The 23,996-nt window shown below is 38.7% G+C and overlaps 1 protein-coding gene and 11 non-coding genes across 12 annotated transcripts; 4 read left to right on the top strand and 8 right to left on the bottom strand.

Moving 5' to 3' along the window:
- The first annotated feature begins 146 nt into the window (after nucleotides 1-146).
- TRNAN-GUU lies at nucleotides 147-220 on the top strand. The gene has a single exon. It is a non-coding gene; the product is annotated as a tRNA-Asn (tRNA).
- An 8,651-nt stretch (nucleotides 221-8,871) lies between these two features.
- LOC105444694 (monocarboxylate transporter 9-like) lies at nucleotides 8,872-11,341 on the bottom strand. The gene is made up of 3 exons (XM_030989839.1): nucleotides 10,285-11,341; nucleotides 9,734-10,036; nucleotides 8,872-8,996 (listed from the first exon to the last, which is right to left on the bottom strand). Exons 1-3 carry the CDS (start codon nucleotides 11,072-11,074, stop codon nucleotides 8,872-8,874), a joined length of 1,218 nt encoding a protein of 405 aa, XP_030845699.1. The 5' UTR covers nucleotides 11,075-11,341.
- A 5,932-nt stretch (nucleotides 11,342-17,273) lies between these two features.
- Nucleotides 17,274-17,347, top strand: TRNAN-GUU. The gene has a single exon. It is a non-coding gene; the product is annotated as a tRNA-Asn (tRNA).
- Nucleotides 17,348-18,703: 1,356 nt separating this feature from the next.
- Nucleotides 18,704-18,777, bottom strand: TRNAN-GUU. The gene has a single exon. It is a non-coding gene; the product is annotated as a tRNA-Asn (tRNA).
- A 386-nt stretch (nucleotides 18,778-19,163) lies between these two features.
- TRNAN-GUU lies at nucleotides 19,164-19,237 on the top strand. The gene has a single exon. It is a non-coding gene; the product is annotated as a tRNA-Asn (tRNA).
- A 610-nt stretch (nucleotides 19,238-19,847) lies between these two features.
- On the top strand, nucleotides 19,848-19,921 carry TRNAN-GUU. Its single transcript has one exon. It is a non-coding gene; the product is annotated as a tRNA-Asn (tRNA).
- Nucleotides 19,922-20,754: 833 nt separating this feature from the next.
- TRNAN-GUU lies at nucleotides 20,755-20,828 on the bottom strand. The gene has a single exon. It is a non-coding gene; the product is annotated as a tRNA-Asn (tRNA).
- A 1,150-nt stretch (nucleotides 20,829-21,978) lies between these two features.
- TRNAG-UCC lies at nucleotides 21,979-22,050 on the bottom strand. Its single transcript has one exon. It is a non-coding gene; the product is annotated as a tRNA-Gly (tRNA).
- A 405-nt stretch (nucleotides 22,051-22,455) lies between these two features.
- Nucleotides 22,456-22,529, bottom strand: TRNAN-GUU. Its single transcript has one exon. It is a non-coding gene; the product is annotated as a tRNA-Asn (tRNA).
- Nucleotides 22,530-23,260: 731 nt separating this feature from the next.
- Nucleotides 23,261-23,334, bottom strand: TRNAN-GUU. The gene has a single exon. It is a non-coding gene; the product is annotated as a tRNA-Asn (tRNA).
- Nucleotides 23,335-23,427: 93 nt separating this feature from the next.
- TRNAG-UCC lies at nucleotides 23,428-23,499 on the bottom strand. The gene has a single exon. It is a non-coding gene; the product is annotated as a tRNA-Gly (tRNA).
- Nucleotides 23,500-23,891: 392 nt separating this feature from the next.
- TRNAN-GUU lies at nucleotides 23,892-23,965 on the bottom strand. Its single transcript has one exon. It is a non-coding gene; the product is annotated as a tRNA-Asn (tRNA).
- Between the last annotated feature and the right edge of the window lie 31 nt (nucleotides 23,966-23,996).

Raw genomic sequence — 23,996 nt, 5'->3', positions numbered from 1 at the left:
TTTATAGATTGAACCAGCTGTTCAATTAATTTAGAGTACAAAAATATTCCACTTTGGATCAACAATTTTTCTTCTTCTCAGCTCGCTCAATAATCGGTGCCTGTTGAAAAGACAATTTATATTAACCCTTAACTCGTTGCATCGAAGCTTCTGTGGCGCAATTGGCTAGCGCGTTCGGCTGTTAACCGAAAGGTTGGTGGTTCGAGCCCACCCAGGAGCGAGATTCATTTTTTGAAGTAAATTTCGTTACGCATTCGAATGTATGAAAAAATTGAAGAATTATCTTTTGTTTTCGTTTTTTTGCCCCCCCCCCCACAATATGATGATAAAGTACAACAAGTTAATACAAACAGGTCATAGTACGGCATTTCAATGTGTTGCTAAGTCGGACAACAACTATCAAAACAAGAAGCAACTTAAAGATACTATGTCCCTTTTGCAGCCAACATCAAATTCTGTAGAACTTTGCAGGAATTATGAATATGTTATGTATATCCTATCTGTGAAATTTAAACTTGAGCAGTGTCCTAATATTCAAATTATGCAAGGAAACCCGTTTCCTTGCTAGACTTCACTGTCAGACACTATTGAGTGACTGACTGGCTTTTTTCATCTTTGGTAATAACATACATAACATGAGCTGTAAAGGGTACATGACCATTTGTCTACATCAATAATCCACTTCTTATAATGGCCAAAATTAAACTGATTGAATCTTTGCACAGCATAAAACGTACGACCATTCGGTACAATGGTCTGAAAAATCAGACTATTACTTACTGGCTCTATAGTTCATAAGTCGATTCGACAACTAAAAGTCGTTATTTTCCCACTTAAATACATTTTCAAGCCCCCCCTTTTTTTTTAGGGAAGTTCTAAATTAGTATTGCCTTTCAAATGCCGTTGGAATTTAACCTTTTCATTTGTTTTGGCCTGTAAATGGGACATAGTACCTTTAATGTATTCAATCAGAATTCTGATCAAGACATTGTAATGCAAATGTAACTCGTTGAAATTCATTGCGAACTTATCTTACTGAAGTGTATTAAAAAAAATGAAATCATAAATCTCCAATATAAATTGTGAAATATCTTTTACATAATAGAGCCTGCGGTAGATGACTGCACATTGCGAAATTTAGTTGTTCACTCATTTGACATCTAACGTCAGTAACGTATGAATTGATTAGACAATACGGTAACCCGACACATGCTCCGCCGACGATTGCTCCGCCGACATTTACTCCGCAAAACGCGACAATTGCTCCGCGACATTTGCTCCGCGACATTTGCTCCGACGTCAAATGCTCCGCCGACAGTTGCTCCGCCGACAGTTGCTCCGCCGACAGTTGCTCCGCCGACAATTGCTCCGCCGACAGATGCTCCGCCGACAATTGCTCCGCCGACAATTGCTCCGCCGACAATTGCTCCGCCGTCTATTGCTCCGCAAAACGCGACAATTGCTCCGCCGACATTTGCTCCGCCGACATTTGCTCCGCCTGAAGCGACACTTGCTCCGCCGACATTTGCTCCGCCGACAATTGCTCCGCCGACAATTGCTCCGCCTGAAGCGACAATTGCTCCGCCGACATTTGCTCCGCCTGAAGCGACAATTGCTCCGCCGACATTTGCTCCGCCGACAATTGCTCCGCCGACAATTGCTCCGCCTGAAGCGACAATTGCTCCGCCGACATTTGCTCCGCCGACATTTGCTTCACCGACATTTGCTCCGCCGACAATTGCTCCGCCGACAATTGCTCCGCCTGAAGCGACAATTGCTCCGCCGACATTTGCTCCGCCCAAAAAGTGTCCCATAAACTACAAATGCTACTAGTACTACGACAAATGCTTCGCCGACAATATTTTCTTTACACCTATTTTTTTCGTTTCTTTTTTTCTTCTTCATTTTCTGAATGCATTTCTTGAAATAACGTAGATGAAATGAAATGAATGAATGTTGATGAAGTGGGAGGAAAAAGGAGTTACCTAAAAGTCATTTCGAATATACTGAAATAACTTTCCATCTATCACTGTACGTCCCATATAATGTATACTAAACACTCATTACATGTCGTGGGAAGTTTTTAAAAAAAAGTAGAGCAGCAAGCCACATTCCCCAATACGCGCATACCTCCTAGTTAATTTCAAGTAGCTCATCAATATGTAATACCTGAAATTACCTCGATCAATGCATCTTACTAGGTAAAGCATTACTACAATGTAATAGGTCATCATGGAAGTTTAGAAAATAAGTAAGGGGGATTTACCAAGTGTTGATCTTTTTAAGAGTTTTATAAAGAAACAAAAAGATATTGAATATTTCTCAGCGAAAAAAAGGAACAAGCTTGTTTCGCATTTTAAGAAATGGCGATTTGACTTATGATACTCATGTTGATTTAACTTTTATTCCTGTGCCCCCTAATCCCCTTTATGCACTGGAGTTCAAACTATGATTTATATGTGTACAGTGTATTTTTTTTTACTATAATGTTTTTTTTTTTTTATAACTTTCTTGTCCTTTCATTATTGTTAGTTGTTCTTATACATATTGTTTTTTTTGTTTGTCTAATTATTACCAATGACTTGTAAATATGTAATTTTTATATGATTGAAAATTTAATAAACACACAAATATAAAAAAAAAGTTTAGAAAATAAGGGCACTTATATACGTAAGGAAGAGAACCCATTCAGACGGGAAAATGAGATGGCAGCCTTTCTGCTTATTCACATTTATACAAATCATTTTGTTGCAGTTTGATGTTAGTTCTTCATGATAAGCCAATTGCTCTTCTTCCGGTGGCTTCGTGAGTCCCTTAAATTATTTAGTGAAAACAAAGTACTCGAATGAAACGGAGTGTTTTGCACACTAACATATATATATTAAAGCTACATACACTTAACTAAAGGAAAGAAACCTTTAGAAAATGGACTGGATATTATTGAAAATATTATTCTAAACAAGAATGTACTACATGATTGTATTACTTTACGTTTCAATTTCACGAGAGAAATAGAACTCGAGAGGGGGAGCAGAGAAGAAGTGATGGAAATGAAAGAAGACTAATAGCATGAGAGGAAAGAAAAGAGCAAAGAAGACAAGAAAACGGTGTAAACAGGAAAAGGAGGAGCATGGGAGAGAGAGAAAGAGAGAGAGAGAGAGAGATAGCCTTGAGCTTTGGATCAGCTAATGAGTAATACATGAAACAGATTTTGAGCGGAGTAATTATCTTTCGCCGGAGAACTTGCGTAAGGAGCTATAATTTTATTTTTTATTTTTTAAATCAAACATTATGGGGAATAGCAAAAAACGGTTGTCTTATTTGCTCTTTTCTTTCCTCTCATGTTATTAGTCTTCTTTCATTGAGGTAATTTCAGGTCTTACATATTGATGAGCTGTTTAAAATTAACTAGGAGGTATGCGCGTATTGGGGAATGTGGCTTGCTGCTCTACTTTAAAAAAAAAAAACTTCCCATGACATGTAATGAGTGTTTAGTGTACATTATGTGGGACGTACAGTGATAGATGGAAAGTTATTTCAGTATATTCGAAATGACTTTTAGGCAACTGCTTTTTCCTCCCACATTATCAACATTCATTCATTTCATTTCATTTACATAATGTCATGAAATGCATTCAAAAAATTAAGAAAAAAAGAAAGAAACAAAAACAACCCGTGAAAAAAAAATATTGTCGGCGAAGCATTTGTCGTAGTACTAGTAGCATTTGTATTTAATGGGACACTTTTTGGGCGGAGCAAATGTCGTCGGAGCAAATGTCACCGGAGCAAGTGTCGCTTCATGCGGAGCAAATGTCGTCGGAGCAATTGTCGGCGGAGCAAATGTCACCGGAGCAATTAATTGTCGCTTCAGGCGGAGCAATTGTCGGCGGAGCAATTGTCGACGGAGCAATTGTCGGCGGAGCAATTGTCGGCGGAGCAAATGTTGTCGGAGCAATTGTCGGCGGAGCATATGTCACCGGAGCAATTGTCGCTTCAGGCGGAGCAATTGTCGGCGGAGCAATTGACGGCGGAGCAAATGTCGGCGGAGCAAATGTCGGCGGAGCAAATGTCGGCGGAGCAAATGTCGGCGGAGCAAGTGTCGCTTCAGGCGGAGCAAATGTCGGCGGAGCAAATGTCGGCGGAGCAATTGTAGCGTTTTGCGGAGCAATTGACGGCGGAGCAATTGTCGGCGGAGCAATTGTCGGAGGAGCAATTGTCGGCGGAGCATCTGTCGGCGGAGCAATTGTCGGCGGAGCAACTGTCGGCGGAGCAACTGTCGGCGGAGCACCTGTCGGCGGAGCATTTGACGTCGGAGCAAATGTCGCGGAGCAAATGTCGCGGAGCAATTGTCGCGTTTTGCGGAGTAAATGTCGGCGGAGCAATCGTCGGCGGAGCATGTGTCATGGAACCGCTTGGCCCCCATACTCTTCGACCCTACCTCACTCAGCCAAAGTCCCGGCACGGTTGACACAGCGCAATAGCACTGTGTGTACTGTATGTATGTGTGTGTAGACTGAAGGCAGCTTGCGACTGAACTGTCAGTCCCAAGCGCGTACACAGGGAGGGGGGGGGGGGGGGGGGGGGGGGGGTTAACCCCCCTTTGGTATTTTTATGTGTGTAAACCCCCCATAACCCCCCTAAACCCCCCCTTTCGATTTTTTTTTTAATTATTAAAAAAAAAAGCAATTATCCCCATGGCTGACCTAAAAGAGGTGACCTAACCCCCCCCCCCTAACGGAGCAAAATGTCAAATTTCAAATTTCGAGACCAAAAAAAAAAAGAAGTGTCCTCTTACCCCCCCCCCCCCCCCCCCCCCCCATATGGAAACGTTTGCTGGTATTTGTCTCATAAAAGAATTTGACCACAAACTGACTCCCACACGGTGTTGAGTGCTCAGGGGTCACATGCCACTGGCTTCATCGGGCAGGTAGTTCCATTATGTAAATGGGTAAATTAACTATTACAAAATGAGGGGACACATCACATTGTACAATAGGGACACACATTGTTTTTATTGTGCAGAACATACTCTTTTATTGACTTACTTATTGTATTAAACTATAAAACCAAAATGCATTTTGTATTCTAACAATTGGAGTACAAAGAATAATAACATGTGAATGAAATGCATTAAACATCACAAACACCTGGGGAGGAAGCATTCATAAATTTGAATACATATAGTTGATAAATGACTCCGATGAAACTATAAAACCAAAATGAAATTTGCGTTCTGGCAATTGGAGTACAAAGAATGATAGCAGGTGAATAAAATGCTTCAACAGCAACACAAACACCTGGGAAGCTAGGAAGCATCCATAAATTTGAATAATTTAGTTGATAAACGACTCCGCATGTGAACGTTTGTTGGAGCAGAAAGCAGTGGATTCTTAACAACACGAACCCATTTAACAGAATGTCGGAACGTAAATTAAATTTGGCGCGGTTGGAAATGCATCTTTCTACCCTGCGACTTTAATAGTACGATCCAGTAAATTAAAACAGTAAAATGGCTCTTATTTCAAAATTACTCATTAAATAAAACCCCAAACTTCAGTGATATCAGAAAAAATATATTACATCTTACTTATAATTAAAAAAGATGTATAAACATTGTGAAAGTGTTGCATTTGACGATAAAAGACACCGATTTAGCGAAGATGACCTCATTGGTGCGCTTGCATCAGGGAATTCAAGGTCAAAAGGTCAATTCAGACGCTGATAAGTTATTGGCCGGGCCTTTTTGTTTCCTTTATTCCGACATAATTATACAATCAATCAAAACAAGTTTAAAACCAGAAGACCACATTGAAACGAGTGAGAGCTTGCGAGAGCGGCCAAAGTGTGATTGAAACTCGCTATTTGTTATTCTTCAACTCAAAAATAGACGACATTGTGCTGGATAAATGTATTTTTTCCGACGAAAGTACAGAAAATTTGCATGTGGTCTTTTTATATTATACTTTATGAAATGTTACCCGAGTGACTTCCGGGCGCCCCAATGCTGGAAAGAAACGCACATTTTAGAAAACTTCACTTTTTCATGGAAAAATGCTTATTTGTTCTATGCACGCAAGTCAGATTGAGCAGATGATACAACGTTTCCATATGCCCCCCTCCCCCTCCCCCCGCTTATTCAGCGGCTGGCTGAGTCGTTGCGAAATTTTCGGCCCGATTTATAAATGTTAAAACCCCCATGTAGGCAATAACATGAGCAGTAGCTACATCCACTTAAAGATAGGCTTTTGTAGAAATAGCTAGTATACCATTACAAATTACAATCAAACAAAGACATATTTAAAACTGAATCAAAATAGAGAAGATATATTTAGTAAAAAGCCGAACTTTCCCCGAGATTATAAAAGTAAATTGTGATAGATAAAAGATAATTATGCATTGATGCGTTTAAAGGTACTATGTCCCTTTTGCAGCAAACCTCAAATGCTGTAGAACTTTGCAGGAATTATGAATATGTCATGTATGTCCTATCTGTGAAATTTAAATGTTAGCAGTGTCCTCATATTCAAATTATGCAAGCGAACCCGTTTACTTGCTAGACTTCACTGTCAGACACTATTGAGTGACTGGCTTTTTTTTCTTTGGTAATAACATACATGAAAAGAGTTGTAAAGGGTACATGAGCATTTGTCTACATCAATAACCCACTTCTTTTGATGGCCAAGATTAAACTGATTGAATCTTTGCGCAGCATAAAACGTATGTCCTTTCGGTACAATAATTGTCTGAAAATCAAGGCTATTACTTTTGGGCTCTATAGCACTAAAGTCGATTTGACAACTAATCGTCGTTATTTTCCCACTTGAAGACATTTTCAAGCCCCACCTTTTTTAAGGAAGTTCTAAATTAGTATCATCTTTCAAATCCAGTTGGAATTTAACTTTTTCATTTGTTTGGCCTACAAATGGGACATAGTACCTTTAAACTAAATTTCATTTAGTTGCACTCAAACCGTCCATGTTAAACCCATTGTCCACTGATAAAGCTGATAAAAATGATTATAGATAGGCTTGACTTAAACATACTCACGTAATGAGTCTCTTTGTGAAAATTCAATTCCTCACTCTGTAACACAGTGTGAGACTATGTGAAGATACTATTCCATATTGTGTAAAAACAAAAAAAGTTTGAGAATGTCTGAAAACACCATTTCATTCTGTGTTTTACCTTTTTTACATGCATGATTATATAGTGTGAAATATATTTTGATACAAAGTTCCAAAGTGTGGAATATCGTTTTTTAAATAGAGTCTCACATACTGTTCCATAGTGGGGAATATCACAGTCGTCCCATTCTGTATTACATAGTACAGAATACTGTATACTGTAATACTGGGTTACATAGAGTGCTATAGTGTTCTCACATTGACTCCTACAATAATTACACAGAATGGGATAGCGTGTTCACATAGAGTAAACACAGCATGGCATATATTTTTCTTCATACATAGTTCCACACTGTGTGACACAGTATGGGACGGTGTTCACACATGGAGTCTCACCCAAGTTACACAGCATGGTAGAGTGTTTTCCAATAGTCCCACACTGTGTTACATAGTGTGGTATATCTTTTTAACAAAGACTCTCAGAATATATTACTCTGTGTGGGATAGTGTGTTCACATAGAAATAGTGTTTTCACATAAAGTTCCATACTGTGACTGTGATTGTCACACAATATGGAATAGTTTGTTCTCCATATAGAGTCCCACACTGATACATAGAGTATGAAATAGTATAGTATTACTGACTGCTTTTATTAAAGCAGTCATTAATACATTTATATTCCAAAAAGGGTCATAGAATACATGTGGGACTTACCAATCATGGTAATCAAGTTTGTTTACGCTATCGAGACAGCATACAGTGTAAGGGCACAAGGTACATACAAATACGTTTGTGGGACTATGCACGGGCTGGATTTTTTGTGTTACTAAAATGTGCTCAGAATTCAAGTAATTCATCTATTAAATGACTATAACAGACAAGAAACAAGTTAAAGGTAAGGCCAAGAATCAGTGATTATCAATATAACAGAAATTTTGCATGAAATACCATCAGGAAAGCTATCTAAATTTGTCAGAAATTAGCGACAAACACACCAAATTCAGCGCTGCAATATGACGCGCAAAACGGCGTAGAATTCAACTTTTCATCCACCAAATGAATTCAAACACTTTCATTATACAATCTTCAATACCTGTATCACCGTTATCGCATGCAATAAAATCACAATCTTTATCTAGACCTAGATCTACGGCTAATAATAAAACGCAGGGCCTATCCTCCTGGTGTTCTTGCTGTCTAGCGACCAATTCTTCGCACACACACAATGTATGGTATCCGCGATCGCTCAAACTAGTTTTTAAGCAAGACTGAACTATTCGCAGTAACTTGAATTTTACCCTCGAACTATTACATGGGCGTTGCATTTTTCGTTAATTTACGGGAATGGCTAAAACCATGACGGCAATTTCGATCAATCAGATGGCTGGATTTCTTAAGTGAGGTATATAATGTTTCATATTGTGATTGTTACACAGTATGGCATATATGCTTTCTTCATAAAAAGTTCCACGCTGTGTTACACAGTATGGGACGGTGTTTACACATGGAGTCTCCCCCAAGTAACAAAGTATGTAAGAGCGTTTTCACATAAAGTCTCACAGTATGTAATCCACAGTGTGGACTCGTAATTCAAACCGATAATGGCACTGTTCATTTGCATCCACTATTTTGAATGATGCAAACCCCCACGCGATGCGTCACAGACAACGCCAACCGCTGGCGCAAACCTGCGTCAGTGGAAAGCGCCTCGTGTGCAACAGACACTTTATTCTTTATCATCCAGATGTCAATTTCGGAATAGAGAGCACGGAAGGAAGGTCACAATTGCCGTCAGAAGAGCTCCCAGGACATTTAACACTCCCAAGGCGATAAAGGCGATGACGTAAGTATGGCTTATGTCATACAGCCATCCTACGAGTAAAAATGAACAAAGGGAGAGTTTGGTAAAATAAAGAAAATATATTTCGAGACATACGGGGGCTTAAGTTTTCCACAAGTCACTTTCATTAACACTTTGTTTCATTAAACACCGGCACCAATTTGGTGGATTTGCACCGTCAGATTTACGCCATCAACGTGAAACAGGAACTCTCTCACCCTGCACAGTTTACTCATGCATCTGTCCACAAAGTACATGTACATTGTATCTAGTCTGCACAGACTCTACATGTATTTTGAACTTTATCACAATTCCTAAGGCTTTGAGTAGAGTCTAGCTCTATCAGACTATGCCTGGAGCAGCTCAAGTATAGAGCCTATTCAGTATGCTGTCATCATAGTCTCACAGTACAGACACTGTTTGATAAGCACGGCGATTGGGCTCGTGCCTGATAACTAAAAAGTATTCACATTAGAAAAGATAGTTATGTTACTTGAATATTTCAAAACAGACCTATTATTTTTTCCAGCATTGTAAAGTAAATGCATTCACCATTTGACTACAGGGAAACAGTTAATTTAGAATACCCGAATATGATAAAAACGAAATTATTAAATGATTTATCTAGAATTGGGGCACTTGAAAGCATTGGAACTGATCATGGTTATATTTCTAAAATGGCCACATTTCAGTTTGTAAATTGTTAGGCAGTGTGCTGTTATATTGTGTAGTTTTAGCACAAGGCTGATTCTTCACCAGCAGGACCCACCTGCGAATAAACCTCCGACGATTTCACCAAGTCCTAGAAATAAAAATGCCAGAGCAACCCCTGAGGTGAATCTCGACTCGTCAACGATCTCCTCAATCATCAGGGAGATAAGAACCGTCATAGCCCCGATGGTTGATCCGTTTAACGCCGACAGGATGGACAGACCCCAGAACGTGGTCGTGACGTAGTCCAGGCAGAAGGCTACACCGCAGATGAGATTGCAGATGACGAACATGGTCCTCGCAGTGGTCCGCTTACCGAGCATGTAGCCGATGCAAAATCGACCAATGAAGTTCCAAAGACCTATATCGAAATTTAAATTTCAGAGGTACATCGTTATGGATATAGAAACAAAACTAGAGATGTAAGTGTGCTATCCGAGCATGGGATAGGGGGGGGGGGGGTGCAGTCCCTCTCAAGGAATTTAGACAATAAACAAAAACTTAAATATACTAATATTTGGGAATAAGGGCAGAAAAGTCCAACATGCATGCATTAGATCCATCCCAAGTTGTGTCTATAAAAAAAGAATAGAAAAGTGAAAGCTTTACCTCCTACTGAAGCAAGCAGTATGGCTTTATCCATATTGTATCCCTTCTCCAGAGCGTTGGGCAACAAAAAAGCCACCCAGCCTGTGGTGGTCGCCCCAGACAACAGTACAGCAATCATTATCGGGTTTAAGGCAGGAAAATCATATAGCAGTCTCAAATCAAATAGTTCGATCAAACTCCTCATGCAACCACCGTCTACCGTTGTCGCTTTGGACTCCTCTTCGACTGACCCGCTCTTAAAATCGTCAGGTTTCCTCCTCGACTGCCCCTTAGGAATCAGTCGATCCTTTTCAGATATTTCATCGTTACGCTCACTTACACCCAAGCTCTGTTCGCAATTCTGTATGACGGTCATCCTTTTCTTGGAATCGAGACAGGAGTTCGCTCCCGACTGTGTTTCTTTGTTTTCTGAACATCCCTGTTCGGGTGCATTTACAGGAGAATATTGGCCTCTGTATGTAGTCTTCTCATCACTCCTGAAGCTGTTTGAATTCTCTACTGTCCTTCTTTCTCTGGCACTATCAGCAGTATCATCGTGTTGTGTAGAGTAGGAATGTTTGTGCCGAGTTGATGTAAGTGGTCTAAAGAGGGCTCCTGCCAGGACGTTATGGAAGTTCATGGCTGCAATGAGCAGAAGAGAGCCTCGCCATCCGTAGATGTTTGCAAGTTTCTCCGTAATGACAGGGATCAGCATCATCCCGACGGCACCGGCGGATAAACTGAAGCTTATGGCGATTGGGAAAGAGTCTGGAAAGTAGGTCTTGATGATGACGACGTTTGAGATGATCATAAAACTGTAACCGAATCCTGTGATGTAGTAGGATGGAAGAAGGGCGAGAGAGAAAGAGGTGTAGAGAGAGAGGAGAGAAAGAGAGAGTTATGCAGAAACACAAAGATAGTATGGAAAATTGCGAAAGAGATAAAGAAGAATAAAGAGAACGGACGAATGAAATTAAACATAAAACGAAAACACGAACTAAAGAACTTTGTTAAATTTTGTGTCACAGATCTACGTCACTTGCTCCTTAAAAAAAACAGAACGTCAATGACGTCGCGCTCATCCGCATCTCGCAACAACAAATATCGTAAATTTTATGTGGTACACTTTTGAACTGGTAAAAAAATAAAAATTTGATGCCCAGGAGTGTAGAATTTTAGTAAACCAAATTTAGCTCTACCAGATAAAGCAAACCAAATCCAAATCGGTCAAGAAATGACAAAATTTCAAAATTCTGCGTAGAGGTATAGTATAACAAAGTTAGCTCTTTGATATAAAGCAAATCAAATCAAAATCGGTAAAAATATGAAGGAGAAGAAGCATTTTTTGTTTTTTTTTAATTATTTTTGGAACAAATTTACATAAATTACCATAAATAATCAATGAAGCAAAATCTCAAAATTCTGTGTAGAAGTTTAGTGTTCCAAATTTAGCTCTACCAGATAAGACAAACCAAATCAAAATCGGTCAAGAAATGAGGGAGAAGAAGCAATTGTTGTTATTTTTGGAATAAGTTTGCATAAATTACCATAATTAATTAATGGAGAACAATTTCAAAATTCTGTGTAGATGTTTAGTGTACCAAAATTAGCTCTGCGATATAAAGCAAACCAAATCAAAATCGGTCGTAAAATGAAGGAGAGGAAGCATTTTTTGTGATTTTTAAATTATTTTTTCGAATAAATTTGCATAATTTAGCATAGATAATGAATTTCACAATTCTATGTAGAAGTTTTAAATCACCCTCCTAGCCCTATCATATGAAACTATCAGAATCAAAATCGGTTGAAAAATAAGGAAGAAGAAGCATTTTGAAAACTGTGGACGGACGGAAGGACGGACGACGGACGCAACGGCAATGGCATAAGCTCATCGGGCCCTTCGGGCCGCATGAGCTAAAAACATGACATAAAGGAATTGAACGAATGAGTTTTGGCATTTTGTTATTTTTGTGACGAACATATTTGTTGCACACGAGAAAGATTCATTTAAAATCAAATCTTGAAGATACGTTTGAGTACGGCTAAAGCAATTCTATTGACAGTGAATGAAATTACAACAGTGTAATGAGGTACCCGAGTACACTCCCAGGCTTACAAGCTTACCACCATACATACCATTGGAGCAGTATCCCAGTTCTGTCTCCGAAAACGCATGCAATTTTACTTCGAGTTGCAGTTGAAGGCGCCGATTTAATAATAATAATAATAACAGTAAACAATGCTGTTTTAAAAACCAAAGATGGCAGAATAATCCATTTTCCTCCAAGTCCAAATAGAAATCCAGACATTTGGTCCCAGTTTCTGAGTGGTGAGTTTGACATTGCTTGAGTTGGGAAACATTTTTACCGACGGCACCATGCCAGCGGCCGCCGCTCACCCAGACACGGGTAAGCGTCGGTCTGGACAGATTTTTTATTTTTATTTATTTATTTTTTAATTTTTTTTTGCGGCTGGATATTCGGGTACCAGAAATTGTACCCGAGTAGTTGTCAACCGTGCGGGTACTCGAGCATTCGACTACACTTCGCAGCCCTAGACTGATAATATTACAAATCATACAAATAATTGAATATTGTTGTCATTCACAAATCATGCAAGAGCACTGGATACAAAAACGGGTACACGAGAATAAATAATTATGCGCAATCAGAATTTATTCTAAAGTTGAAATAATAACGTCTTTTTTTGTAAGATATTTATCTAGATTTGCCTGACTACAATCAGGTAAATGGGTACCCAGCAGGAAGAAATTGCTTGAATGCTTGAGTGAATTTTTATGGTAGCTCGGCTAAGGTCGCCAGGGGGGGGGGGGGGGTAATGCTGTGATTTAACGGCCCTCAGAGAGAATTAAACGGTATTAATACTGATAAGCCTATACTCTCGGTAAACCAGAAATATCATGATCATTATAATTAAGTTAATTATAATTATTATACGTCGCACATGAAAGAACATCTTTAATCTAAAGGAATTTATTCGAAGTATGTAGGATCTAGGATATTGGAGATACGAAGGAAGAGAGAAAGACCATGAAGTAGATATTCATTGATTTTAAATACTAACTTAATTTCATTATTGCAAAGTTGAAACTTTGATTCGACAAGGTTATCAAAAGTCAATGCTTGGAAAAATTCGAAGTAGTGATTATTATAAATTATAAAACGCTTAAATACAGCCCCGGCAAAGCACCTGAAGAGCTCTCCGAACGCTACTGAGGTGTGTGAGATCACAGTATGGACACGATATATGCACAAGCAGACGATATCCCATGACATCTCACACATTTTCAGTGCCTGTGTTTTCATCTTCTCTTGAGTTCTTTCTCTTACTGCACTACCGTCAGGCTAAGTGTATAATCCATTGCCTCACTCTAAACCCCGCACATGGTTTTATTTGATGACAAATGCAGCGATACAAAAATAAAGGAATCTTTCGCTTGTAAACAAAATAAGACGCCATTGAATATTCAGCTGCACCAGGGGCGTACGCAGGATTTTTTCAGGGGGGGGGGGGGGGGGTTTAAACAAAACAAAGGGGGGGTTTTAGGGGGTTTTCTTAAAAATACACACATAAAAAATGCCAAGGGGGGGGGGGGGGTTCTTTGATTGTTAATTAACCCCTATCCTGTGTATTTACAAGCAAAATATTTTAGTTATCGGAATTGGGCCATATCCCCTTTTCAATGGTTTGACATGCCATCACATTTATATACACTAAACTCATTATAATTTGACAAATAAAAGCTTTGCAATTATGTTCATTCTTTATGGGATGTCGTCTGCTTGGGCAGTATTGGTCCATATACTGACGTCATTAAAACGTCGTTATTTTCCGGTGAATCTCTCGTATATCCCATCTGCTATGCAGGTGGTTGTTGTATTTTTATAAATCACCCGATATGTAGTTGACCTAAAACTTGTACGATGGCCATCTGTTAGCTTACCAGTTTCTAGTCATACATTAGTTGACATAACGGGGTAACCCGACACATGCTCCGCCGACGATTGCTCCGCCGACATTTACTCCGCAAAACGCGACAATTGCTCCGCGACATTTGCTCCGCGACATTTGCTCCGACGTCAAATGCTCCGCCGACAGGTGCTCCGCCGACAGTTGCTCCGCCGACAGTTGCTCCGCCGACAATTGCTCCGCCGACAGATGCTCCGCCGACAATTGCTCCTCCGACAATTGCTCCGCCGACAATTGCTCCGCCGTCAATTGCTCCGCAAAACGCGACAATTGCTCCGCCGACATTTGCTCCGCCGACAATTGCTCCGCCTGAAGCGACAATTGCTCCGCCGACATTTGCTCCGCCGACAATTGCTCCGCCGACAATTGCTCCGCCTGAAGCGACAATTGCTCCGCCGACATTTGCTCAGCCTGAAGCGACACTTGCTCCGCCGACATTTGCTCCGCCGACAATTGCTCCGCCGACAATTGCTCCGCCTGAAGCGACAATTGCTCCGCCGACATTTGCTCCGCCGACATTTGCTCCGCCGACATTTGCTCCGCCGACAATTGCTCCGCCGACAATTGCTCCGCCTGAAGCGACAATTGCTCCGCCGACATTTGCTCCGACGACATTTGCTCCGCCCAAAAAGTGTCCCATAAACTACAAATGCTACTAGTACTACGACAAATGCTTCGCCGACAATATTTTCTTTACATCTATTTTTTTCGTTTCTTTTTTTCTTCTTCATTTTCTGAATGCATATCTTGAAATAATATAGATGAAATGAAATGAATGAATGTTGATGAAGTGGGAGGAAAAAGGAGTTACCTAAAAGTCATTTCGAATATACTGAAATAACTTTCCATCTATCACTGTACGTCCCATATAATGTATACTAAACACTCATTACATGTCGTGGGAAGTTTTAAAAAAAAAGTAGAGCAGCAAGCCACATTCCCCAATACGCGCATACCTCCTAGTTAATTTCAAGTAGCTCATCAATATGTAATACCTGAAATTACCTCGATCAATGCATCTTACTAGGTAAAGCATTATACAATGTAATAGGTCATCATGGAAGTTTAAAAAATAAGTAAGGGGGATTTACCAAGTGTTGATCTTTTTAAGAGTTTTATAAAGAAACAAAAAGATATTGAATATTTCTCAGCGAAAAAAAGGAACAAGCTTGTTTCGCATTTTAAGAAATGGCGATTTGACTTATGATACTCATGTTGATTTAACTTTTATTCCTGTGCCCCCTCACTCCCCTTTATGCACTGGAGTTCAAACTATGATTTATATGTGTACCGTGTATTTTTTTTTTACTATAATGTTTTTTTTTTATAACTTTCTTGTCCTTTCATTATTGTTAGTTGTTCTTATACATATTGGTTTTTTTGTTTGTCTAATTATTACCAATGATTTGTAAATATGTAATTTTTATATGATTGAAAATTTAATAAACACACAAATATAAAAAAAAGTTTAGAAAATAAGGGCACTTATATACGTAAGGAAGAGAACCCATTCAGACGGGAAAATGAGATGGCAGCCTTTCTGCTTATTCACATTTATACAAATCATTTTGTTGCAGTTTGTTAGTTCTTCATGATAAGCCAATTGCTCTACTTCCGGTGGCTTCGTGAGTCCCTTAAATTATTTAGTGAAAACAAAGTACTCGAATGAAACGGAGTGTTTTGCACACTAACATATATATATTAAAGCTACATACACTTAACTAAAGGAAAGAAACCTTTAGAAAATGGACTGGATATTATTGAAAATATTATTCTAAACAAGAATGTACTACATGATTGTATTACTTTACGTTTCAATTTCACGAGAGAAATAGAACTCGAGAGGGGGAGCAGAGAAGAAGTGATGGAAATGAAAGAAGACTAATAGCATGAGAGGAAAGAAAAGAGCAAAGAAGACAAGAAAACGGTGTAAACAGGAAAAGGAGGAGCATGGGAGAGAGAGAAAGAGAGAGAGAGAGAGATAGCCTTGAGCTTTGGATCAGCTAATGAGTAATACATGAAACAGATTTTGAGCGGAGTAATTATCTTTCGCCGGAGAACTTGCGTAAGGAGCTATAATTTTATTTTTTATTTTTTTTAAATCAAACATTATGGGGAATAGCAAAAAACGGTTGTCTTTTTTGCTCTTTTCTTTCCTCTCATGTTATTAGTCTTCTTTCATTGAGGTAATTTCAGGTCTTACATATTGATGAGTTGTTTGAAATTAACTAGGAGGTATGCGCGTATTGGGGAATGTGGCTTGCTGCTCTACTTTAAAAAAAAAAAAAACTTCCCATGACATGTAATGAGTGTTTAGTGTACATTATGTGGGACGTACAGTGATAGATGGAAAGTTATTTCAGTATATTCGAAATGACTTTTAGGCAACTGCTTTTTCCTCCCACATTATCAACATTCATTCATTTCATTTCATTTACATAATTTCATGAAATGCATTCAGAAAATGAAGAAAATAAGAAAGAAACAAAAACAACCCGTGAAAAAAAAATATTGTCGGCGAAGCATTTGTCGTAGTACTAGTAGCATTTGTATTTAATGGGACACTTTTTGGGCGGAGCAAATGTCGTCGGAGCAATTGTCGGCGGAGCAAATGTCACCGGAGCAATTGTCGCTTCAGGCGGAGCAATTGTCGGCGGAGCAATTGACGGCGGAGCAAATGTCGGCGGAGCAAATGTCGGCGGAGCAAATGTCGGCGGAGCAATTGTCGCGTTTTGCGGAGCAATTGACGGCGGAGCAATTGTCGGCGGAGCAATTGTCGGAGGAGCAATTGTCGGCGGAGCATCTGTCGGCGGAGCAATTGTCGGCGGAGCAACTGTCGGCGGAGCAACTGTCGGCGGAGCACCTGTCGGCGGAGCATTTGACGTCGGAGCAAATGTCGCGGAGCAAATGTCGCGGAGCAATTGTCGCGTTTTGCGGAGTAAATGTCGGCGGAGCAATCGTCGGCGGAGCATGTGTCATGGAACCGACAATACACATAAACCAACATTCGGCACAGCGAAGCTTCTGTGGCGCAATTGGCTAGCGCGTTCGGCTGTTAACCGAAAGGTTGGTGGTTCGAGCCCACCCAGGAGCGACCATAATTTTTATGGAAATTGTGTCCTTTTTATTAAAAAGACAAAACAACAGAATTTTTGCTTTTGTATTTTTTAAAACCAATGCATGGCAATACAAAATATTAGCCTTCAATCGATGGACAAGCTGCGCTTAGTTATAGGATACAAATTTTGGTAGGCAAAGTTACTATTTTGCCAATTCAAACCTTATGTATTTCCTGCTGAATAAATCTGGAAATGGGGTGTCATCTCCCCCCCCCCCCGCATGTAGGGGAGGCACGTGCCCCGTTTCTCCACCAGTACACACAGCTTAGGTATAGTTTGCAGACACACACCTAAATCAGCCATTACGCATAGTAATGTCTGCAGTATGAGACTATACAGAAGCCCTGTACTTTAGCCACTCCTGTCTTGATTTGATTTTGTTTGGCAATCAGTCACAGTTGACTATTTTTGCCACACACTATTTTATGAATTATTTATATATATACATATGTACAATTACTTGTCATAAATGACTATTTTTAGGATTCTTTTTCTTTCCTTCCTTTTTCTTTCTGCTTATTTTCTTTTATATAAATTGATACATTTGGAATAAGACGGCGCCTAGCAAGTTGAACGTACTTGTGTTTACGCCTTGTTGTTGTTGTTGTTGTTTTAGTTTTAAGGGCGTGTGTCATTCAATTATGAATATTTACGCCGAATTCAAGTTTTTTAAATAATTTTAAATAATTATATATAGGCTGTGCTCAAGGCTTTAGGAATTGTGGTAAAGTGTCAAAATAGAATCTGTGCTTGTAGATTAGCTGAGGTGTATCATATCGAAGCATTTTGACTATCAAGAAAAACAGATGGAGAGTAGATAATTGATAAGAAAATGAATTGTTGAAATTGAAATGCTATAACAAGTTACTTGCTCTCATATTTACACAGATAATTATAGTTAAAGATAAGAAATTACACAAATAACGATATCTTTTATATGTCTGACCCGAGCTATATAGCTGCACCGACTGAACTTTAACCATCTGTATCGGAAGAAGGCAAATAGAGAGAGAGAGAGAGGGAGAGAGAGAGAGAGAGAGAGAGGGGGGGGGGTAGAATGAAAAGAAGGGGGGGAGAGAGGAGTAGGAAGAAGGGAATAGTCAATTATCTTAAAATTAAAATAGAACCCTTTAATAATCTAAAATGAATGAAATTGTACACAAAGAAGGCATTTGTTGGTTAAATGTTAAAAGAGGGATTAAACAAATTTTTAAAAAGAAGATACGAAAAAAAAAAATTATAGAAAGGATATAACACATAGGTAATTTCATGTAAAGAAGTTTATCAACAAAATAATAGTATTCAGGGCTTTTTCCATTAAAAAAAATAGTCGCTCCTGGGTGGGCTCGAACCACCAACCTTTCGGTTAACAGCCGAACGCGCTAGCCAATTGCGCCACAGAAGCTTCGATATCTTCGCATTTGGTTTATGTAAATCATCTAATCAATTAACATGTGAACTGCGTCTGACTAAATTTCGCATTTAAACTGTGAATTGATCAGGCATCCTAAACACATTTTAAAAACATATATGGTACAATAGACCTGTTTACTGAGTTTGGGCAGGCTCAGATGTTGAAAACGAGTGTCACATGACAACTCAGAAGCTTGTCAGAGACTTGCCAAACATAACAACAGTTGCATGCACAGTGAATTCTATCTATTAGCCGTCATTATTCAAATCTGGTGAATTTGATAGCTGATCAGGAGAAGTGTGGAGAAAAACAATCATAATATTGAAATACATTAGTTATCAGGTCTATTAATCTGAGTGAACATATGATTCATCGAAGCTTCTGTGGCGCAATTGGCTAGCGCGTTCGGCTGTTAACCGAAAGGTTGGTGGTTCGAGCCCACCCAGGAGCGACATTTATTTTTTCTACACGAAATGATAATGATACACAGAAAGATAATGCAATAATAGTTCTTATTGTCATAAACAGTTAATATGGACATTCCACTTTTGGACATAAAGTTGGAGTAAGATTTACTTCACTTCATGAAATTATTTTGAAAATACTATTCGGTCTTGATAGATGAGGTTTATTATCTTCTCAGAACTTTATTGATCAATCTCAATATCCCAATATTAGATTAATAAATACATTTCTGAGAAGATATCAACTTTAATTATAAAGAATAACCAAATTGTCACAATCATTCCATAAAAAAACAAGTTATTTACAAACTTTATGGGCAACATTGTAAGTAATTTATATCGTCTTTTTTAAAGTCAATACTTTGAGGAATGATAGAAAAGGGTTAGACAAAGAGTAACGGGAAAAAGATATATATATAGAGATGAATATATTTTGATAAATGTAGAGAAGATATATAAAGAGATAACGGCAGGGAAAGCGTAGGGATTCCGAAAAAGAGGCATGCATGAATGCATATTGCGAAATTTAGTTGCACGCTCATTTAACATTTAACGTATGGATTGATTACACAATAAACCAGTTTGAGGCACAGCGAAGCTTCTGTGGCGCAATTGGCTAGCGCGTTCGGCTGTTAACCGAAAGGTTGGTGGTTCGAGCCCACCCAGGAGCGACTCATTTTTTAATGGAAATTGTGTCTTTATATGAAAAACCCTAATTGACATGTTAACTGCTATTAAGCGTGTGACTAGATTTCGCATTTAAACTGTGAATTGATAAGGCATTTTAGTATGGTACAAAAGAATTTACTCAGTGTGGGCACGCTCCTTTTTTTTTGATAACGAGTGTCCCATGACAACTCAGAGGCTTGCCAGAGACTTGCCAAACATAGCAACAGTTAATGATGCTATGAAAAGATCGCAGGAGATACAAAATAAATACAAAGAAACATGAGATGATTCTTTTAAAAATTGTTAGAATTTGAAAACTACCCGTGAACAACGTAAATGAATATAAGAAAGGGAAGTATCATCTCATTATTCGAGATATGATTACATCTTAAAAATAGGACTATTTTGATAATCTGAATTTGAATGAAATTGTGAACAAAGAAGGCATTTGTTAGTTAAATGCGGATTTTAAAAAAAGAAGAAAAAGATACGAGACCATTGCGTTGGCCGGGCATCGAACCCGGGTCAATTGCTTGGAAGGCAGACTGTAAGAGAGTAAAACCCTACCTTATCTTTTGATGTCGCTTTTTCAGCCTTTAAATGATTTGTTCCACGTTCTCCCATGAACATATAAATGCGTACGAAATGTCGCCATGTATTCCTCTGTCCGTCTGCCTTTGCCAACATTTGTAAAAAGAAAGAGTAAAAAATGTCGATTTAAATTTTGTAGAAAGAATAAAATACTTACATTATTTTCATAAAAAGAAGTCTATTAAACAAAATAAAATTCAGGGTTTTTCATATAAAGACACAATTTTCCAGTAAAAAAAATAGTCGCTCCTGGGTGGGCTCGAACCACCAACCTTTCGGTTAACAGCCGAACGCGCTAGCCAATTGCGCCACAGAAGCTTCGCTGTGCTGACTTTTGGTTTATGTAAATCATCTGATCAATTAAAATGTTAACTGTGTATGACTACATTTTGCATTTAAACTGTGAATTGATCAGGCGTTCTATTCACACTTGAAATACATAATATATGTCACAATAGACCTGTGTACTCAGACGCTTGCCAGAGATTTACCAAACTAATGCCTGGATTACATTTGGCCTGCGATTAGTCTACGGAGCCCGTTTCCTGCCCGAACCCCCTTTTCCGTGCGGCCTCTGTGCGGAGGCAGGAGGCGACCGTGAGATTTTCGTACGGATTCACGGGCTCCGCAACCTTTACGATTTTGTTTCGCGAGAGGTTAAACAAATTTGAAAACAATTGTAAGCCCGTAGCCCGTATGCATGTCGTAGGTGGCATCGCACAATCCCCGCACGGGCATCGCCCGGAGGCCTCGTACTGATTGTGCAGCAAACGTACGATTTTTCGGTGAACATGGGGGCAAAAAAAAATCGTACAGAGATTGTAGACTCGTGGGGCATTCGCACGGTCATTGCACAGCTATCTCAAGATTGCTGCTCGCTGCCCGTGCAGTATCCGTGATATTGAGCAGTCATCTTTGCACGGAAGCTGCACGGGCTCCGTACGATTTCCGTACGGAGGCTGCGGAGACTGCACGGCTACTGCATTCAAATTGCACGATTTCCTTACAATCTCCGAGCAGCCTCTGTACGGATTTGCCCTGGCCTGCCCCCGAGGGCCAACACAATATATGGCACCCTGCTCGTAGATAATGTAAACACAAACATCGTACCCCGTAGCCTCCTACCATGTCTACGAAAAATCGTAGATTAATTTATCATACGGCGCCCGGAGCAAATGTAATCCAGGCAATAGCAACAGTTAATGATGCATGCATAGAGTAGAAATATTTTTCTCACCTCGTTTTCATGAAATGACTGTGACAATATGGTTTCTTCTTGATAGATAAAGTAAATTAATATATTTTCACAGATCTTTCTTGACCAATCTTCATGAATCTTTAGATTAGTAAAGTTATGAACACATAAGAACTTTTGTCTATGAATGGTGTTCTTACAGTCACTTCTTGAAAAGAGGTAAAAACAAATTTATTCCAACTATCGCTATAAGCTCAAGTGCAATAAAAAAAATGCGTTGGCCGGGAATCAAACCCGGGTCAATTGCTTGGAAGGCAACTATGCTAACCACTATACCACCAACGCTCCCTCTTTTACCGACCTTCACATTTAGAAACTTAAATTATGGCAAAAAGCAACGATTCGGTTATTTTTTTCTGGTAAAGAGAGAGTAATTATCAAGTTCAGAGTAGACATGTTTCATATGTTTTTCGAATCCTAGAATAAAAACATGAACATCGTGTAATGAAAACTATTTTAATAGTTTTCATGACATGATGTTCGAGTTTCAAAACATGTAAGTACGCAATGTATTATCTAGGATTAACAATGCATCTTCCTGTTTGTCCTTTCTTCTTTCTTTCTTCATGTGAGGAAAGAGAAAAAAAAAATCAAAAAAATATTTTTGACAAAATATGAATTAAGAGAATGATAACATGTGTAAAAAAAAACATTTTAAAAAGGCTAATATCGCATTAAAAAAAGGACTAACACTCCTGGGTGGGCTTGAACCACCAACCTTTCGGTTAACAGCCGAACGCGCTAACCAATTTCGCCACAGAAGCTTCGTTATACATTCAATATAGTTGGCTTTGAAACTACCTGTAATTGTTTCAAGGCAAAATATAGGGAGTGCTTTCTACTTTGGTTCAATCATGTATACAACCGTTCCCTTAAATGTTGTTTTTATGAATCAACAACGGGTTTTAAATATATACACCAATACAAAAAAGAAAATAATAATCAAAAAATAATATGAAGGTCACAGTTACTTTTTTATTTTTACAGTTACGGAAGAACGTACCAAAATAAGATGAAATTACAACAACAACAAAAAATTTGAATAATAACAAAATTCATTGCGTTGGCCGGGAATCGAACCCGGGTCAATTGCTTACCACCAACGCTCCCTCTTTTACCCACCTACACATTTAGAAAGTTAAATTGAGACAAAAAGCAACGATTCGGTTATTTTTTCTGGAAAAGCGAGAGTAAAGATCAAGTTCAGAGTAGACGTGTTTTATATGTTTTCCCGAATCCTAGAAAACAAACACCAACATCGTGGAATGAAAAATATTCTAATAATTTTCATTACGTGATGTTCGAGCTTCAAAACATGTAAGTACGCAATGTATTATCTAGGATTATCAATCCTTTTTCCTGTTCTTCCTTTCTTCTTTCTTTCTTCATTTGAGGAAGAAAAACAAATCAAACTAATAATTTGGACAAAATATGAATTAAAAGAATGGGTAAAAAAAAATATTTAAAAAGCTAATATTGCATAAAAAAGGAGTAACGCTTCTGGGTGAGCTTGAACCACCAACCTTTCGGTTAACAGCCGAACGGGCTAACCAATTGCGCCACAGAAGCTTCGTTATACATTCAAAATAGTTGGCTTTGAAATTACCAAAATAAGATAAGATCACAACAACAAAAACAAATTTGAATAATAACAAAATTATTTGCGTTGGCCGGGAATCGAACCCGGGTCAATTGCTTGGAAGGCAACTATGCTAACCACTATACCACCAACGCTCCCTCTTTTACCCACCTTCACATTTAGAAAGTTAAATTGTGGCAACAAACAACGATTCGGTTATTTTTTCTGGTAAAGCGAGAGTAAATATCAAGTTCAGAGTAGACATGTTTTAAATGTTTTCCCGAATCCTAGAAAACAAACACGAACATCTTGTAATGAAAAATATTTTAATAGTTTTCATGACATGATGTTCGAACTTCAAATTATTTAGGTACGCAATGTATTATCTAGGATTAACATCCATCTTCCTGTTTGTCCTTATTTCTCTCTTTCTTCATTAAAAAAAAAAATCAAAACAATAATTTTGACAAAATATGAATTAAACGAATGATAACATGTGTTAAAAAAAACATTTTAAAAGACTAATATCGCATTAAAAAAGGACTAACGCTCCTGGGTGGGCTTGAACCACCAACCTTTCGGTTAACAGCCGAACGCGCTAACCAATTGCGCCACAGAAGCTTCGTTATATATTCAATATAGTTGGCTTTGA

The sequence above is a fragment of the Strongylocentrotus purpuratus genome, unplaced genomic scaffold, assembly GCF_000002235.5.
Source record: "Strongylocentrotus purpuratus isolate Spur 01 unplaced genomic scaffold, Spur_5.0 spur5_scaffold_19, whole genome shotgun sequence".
NCBI lineage: Eukaryota > Metazoa > Echinodermata > Echinoidea > Camarodonta > Strongylocentrotidae > Strongylocentrotus > Strongylocentrotus purpuratus.
Note: the sequence above shows the minus strand (reverse complement) of the source record. Positions and strands in the feature narration are given on the sequence as shown.

Bases quoted from the DNA above. Each gene is read 5' to 3' on its own strand.
- LOC105444694 (XM_030989839.1), bottom strand. From the start codon at position 11,074: ATGATCATCTCAAACGTCGTCATCATCAAGACCTACTTTCCAGACTCT. The intron at 10,037-10,284 runs GTAAAGCTTTCA...ATTTCGATATAG, and splicing joins ACTGCTTGCTTCAGTAGGAG to GTCTTTGGAACTTCATTGGT. The intron at 8,997-9,733 runs GTGGGTCCTGCT...TTTTACTCGTAG, and splicing joins CGTCGGAGGTTTATTCGCAG to GATGGCTGTATGACATAAGC.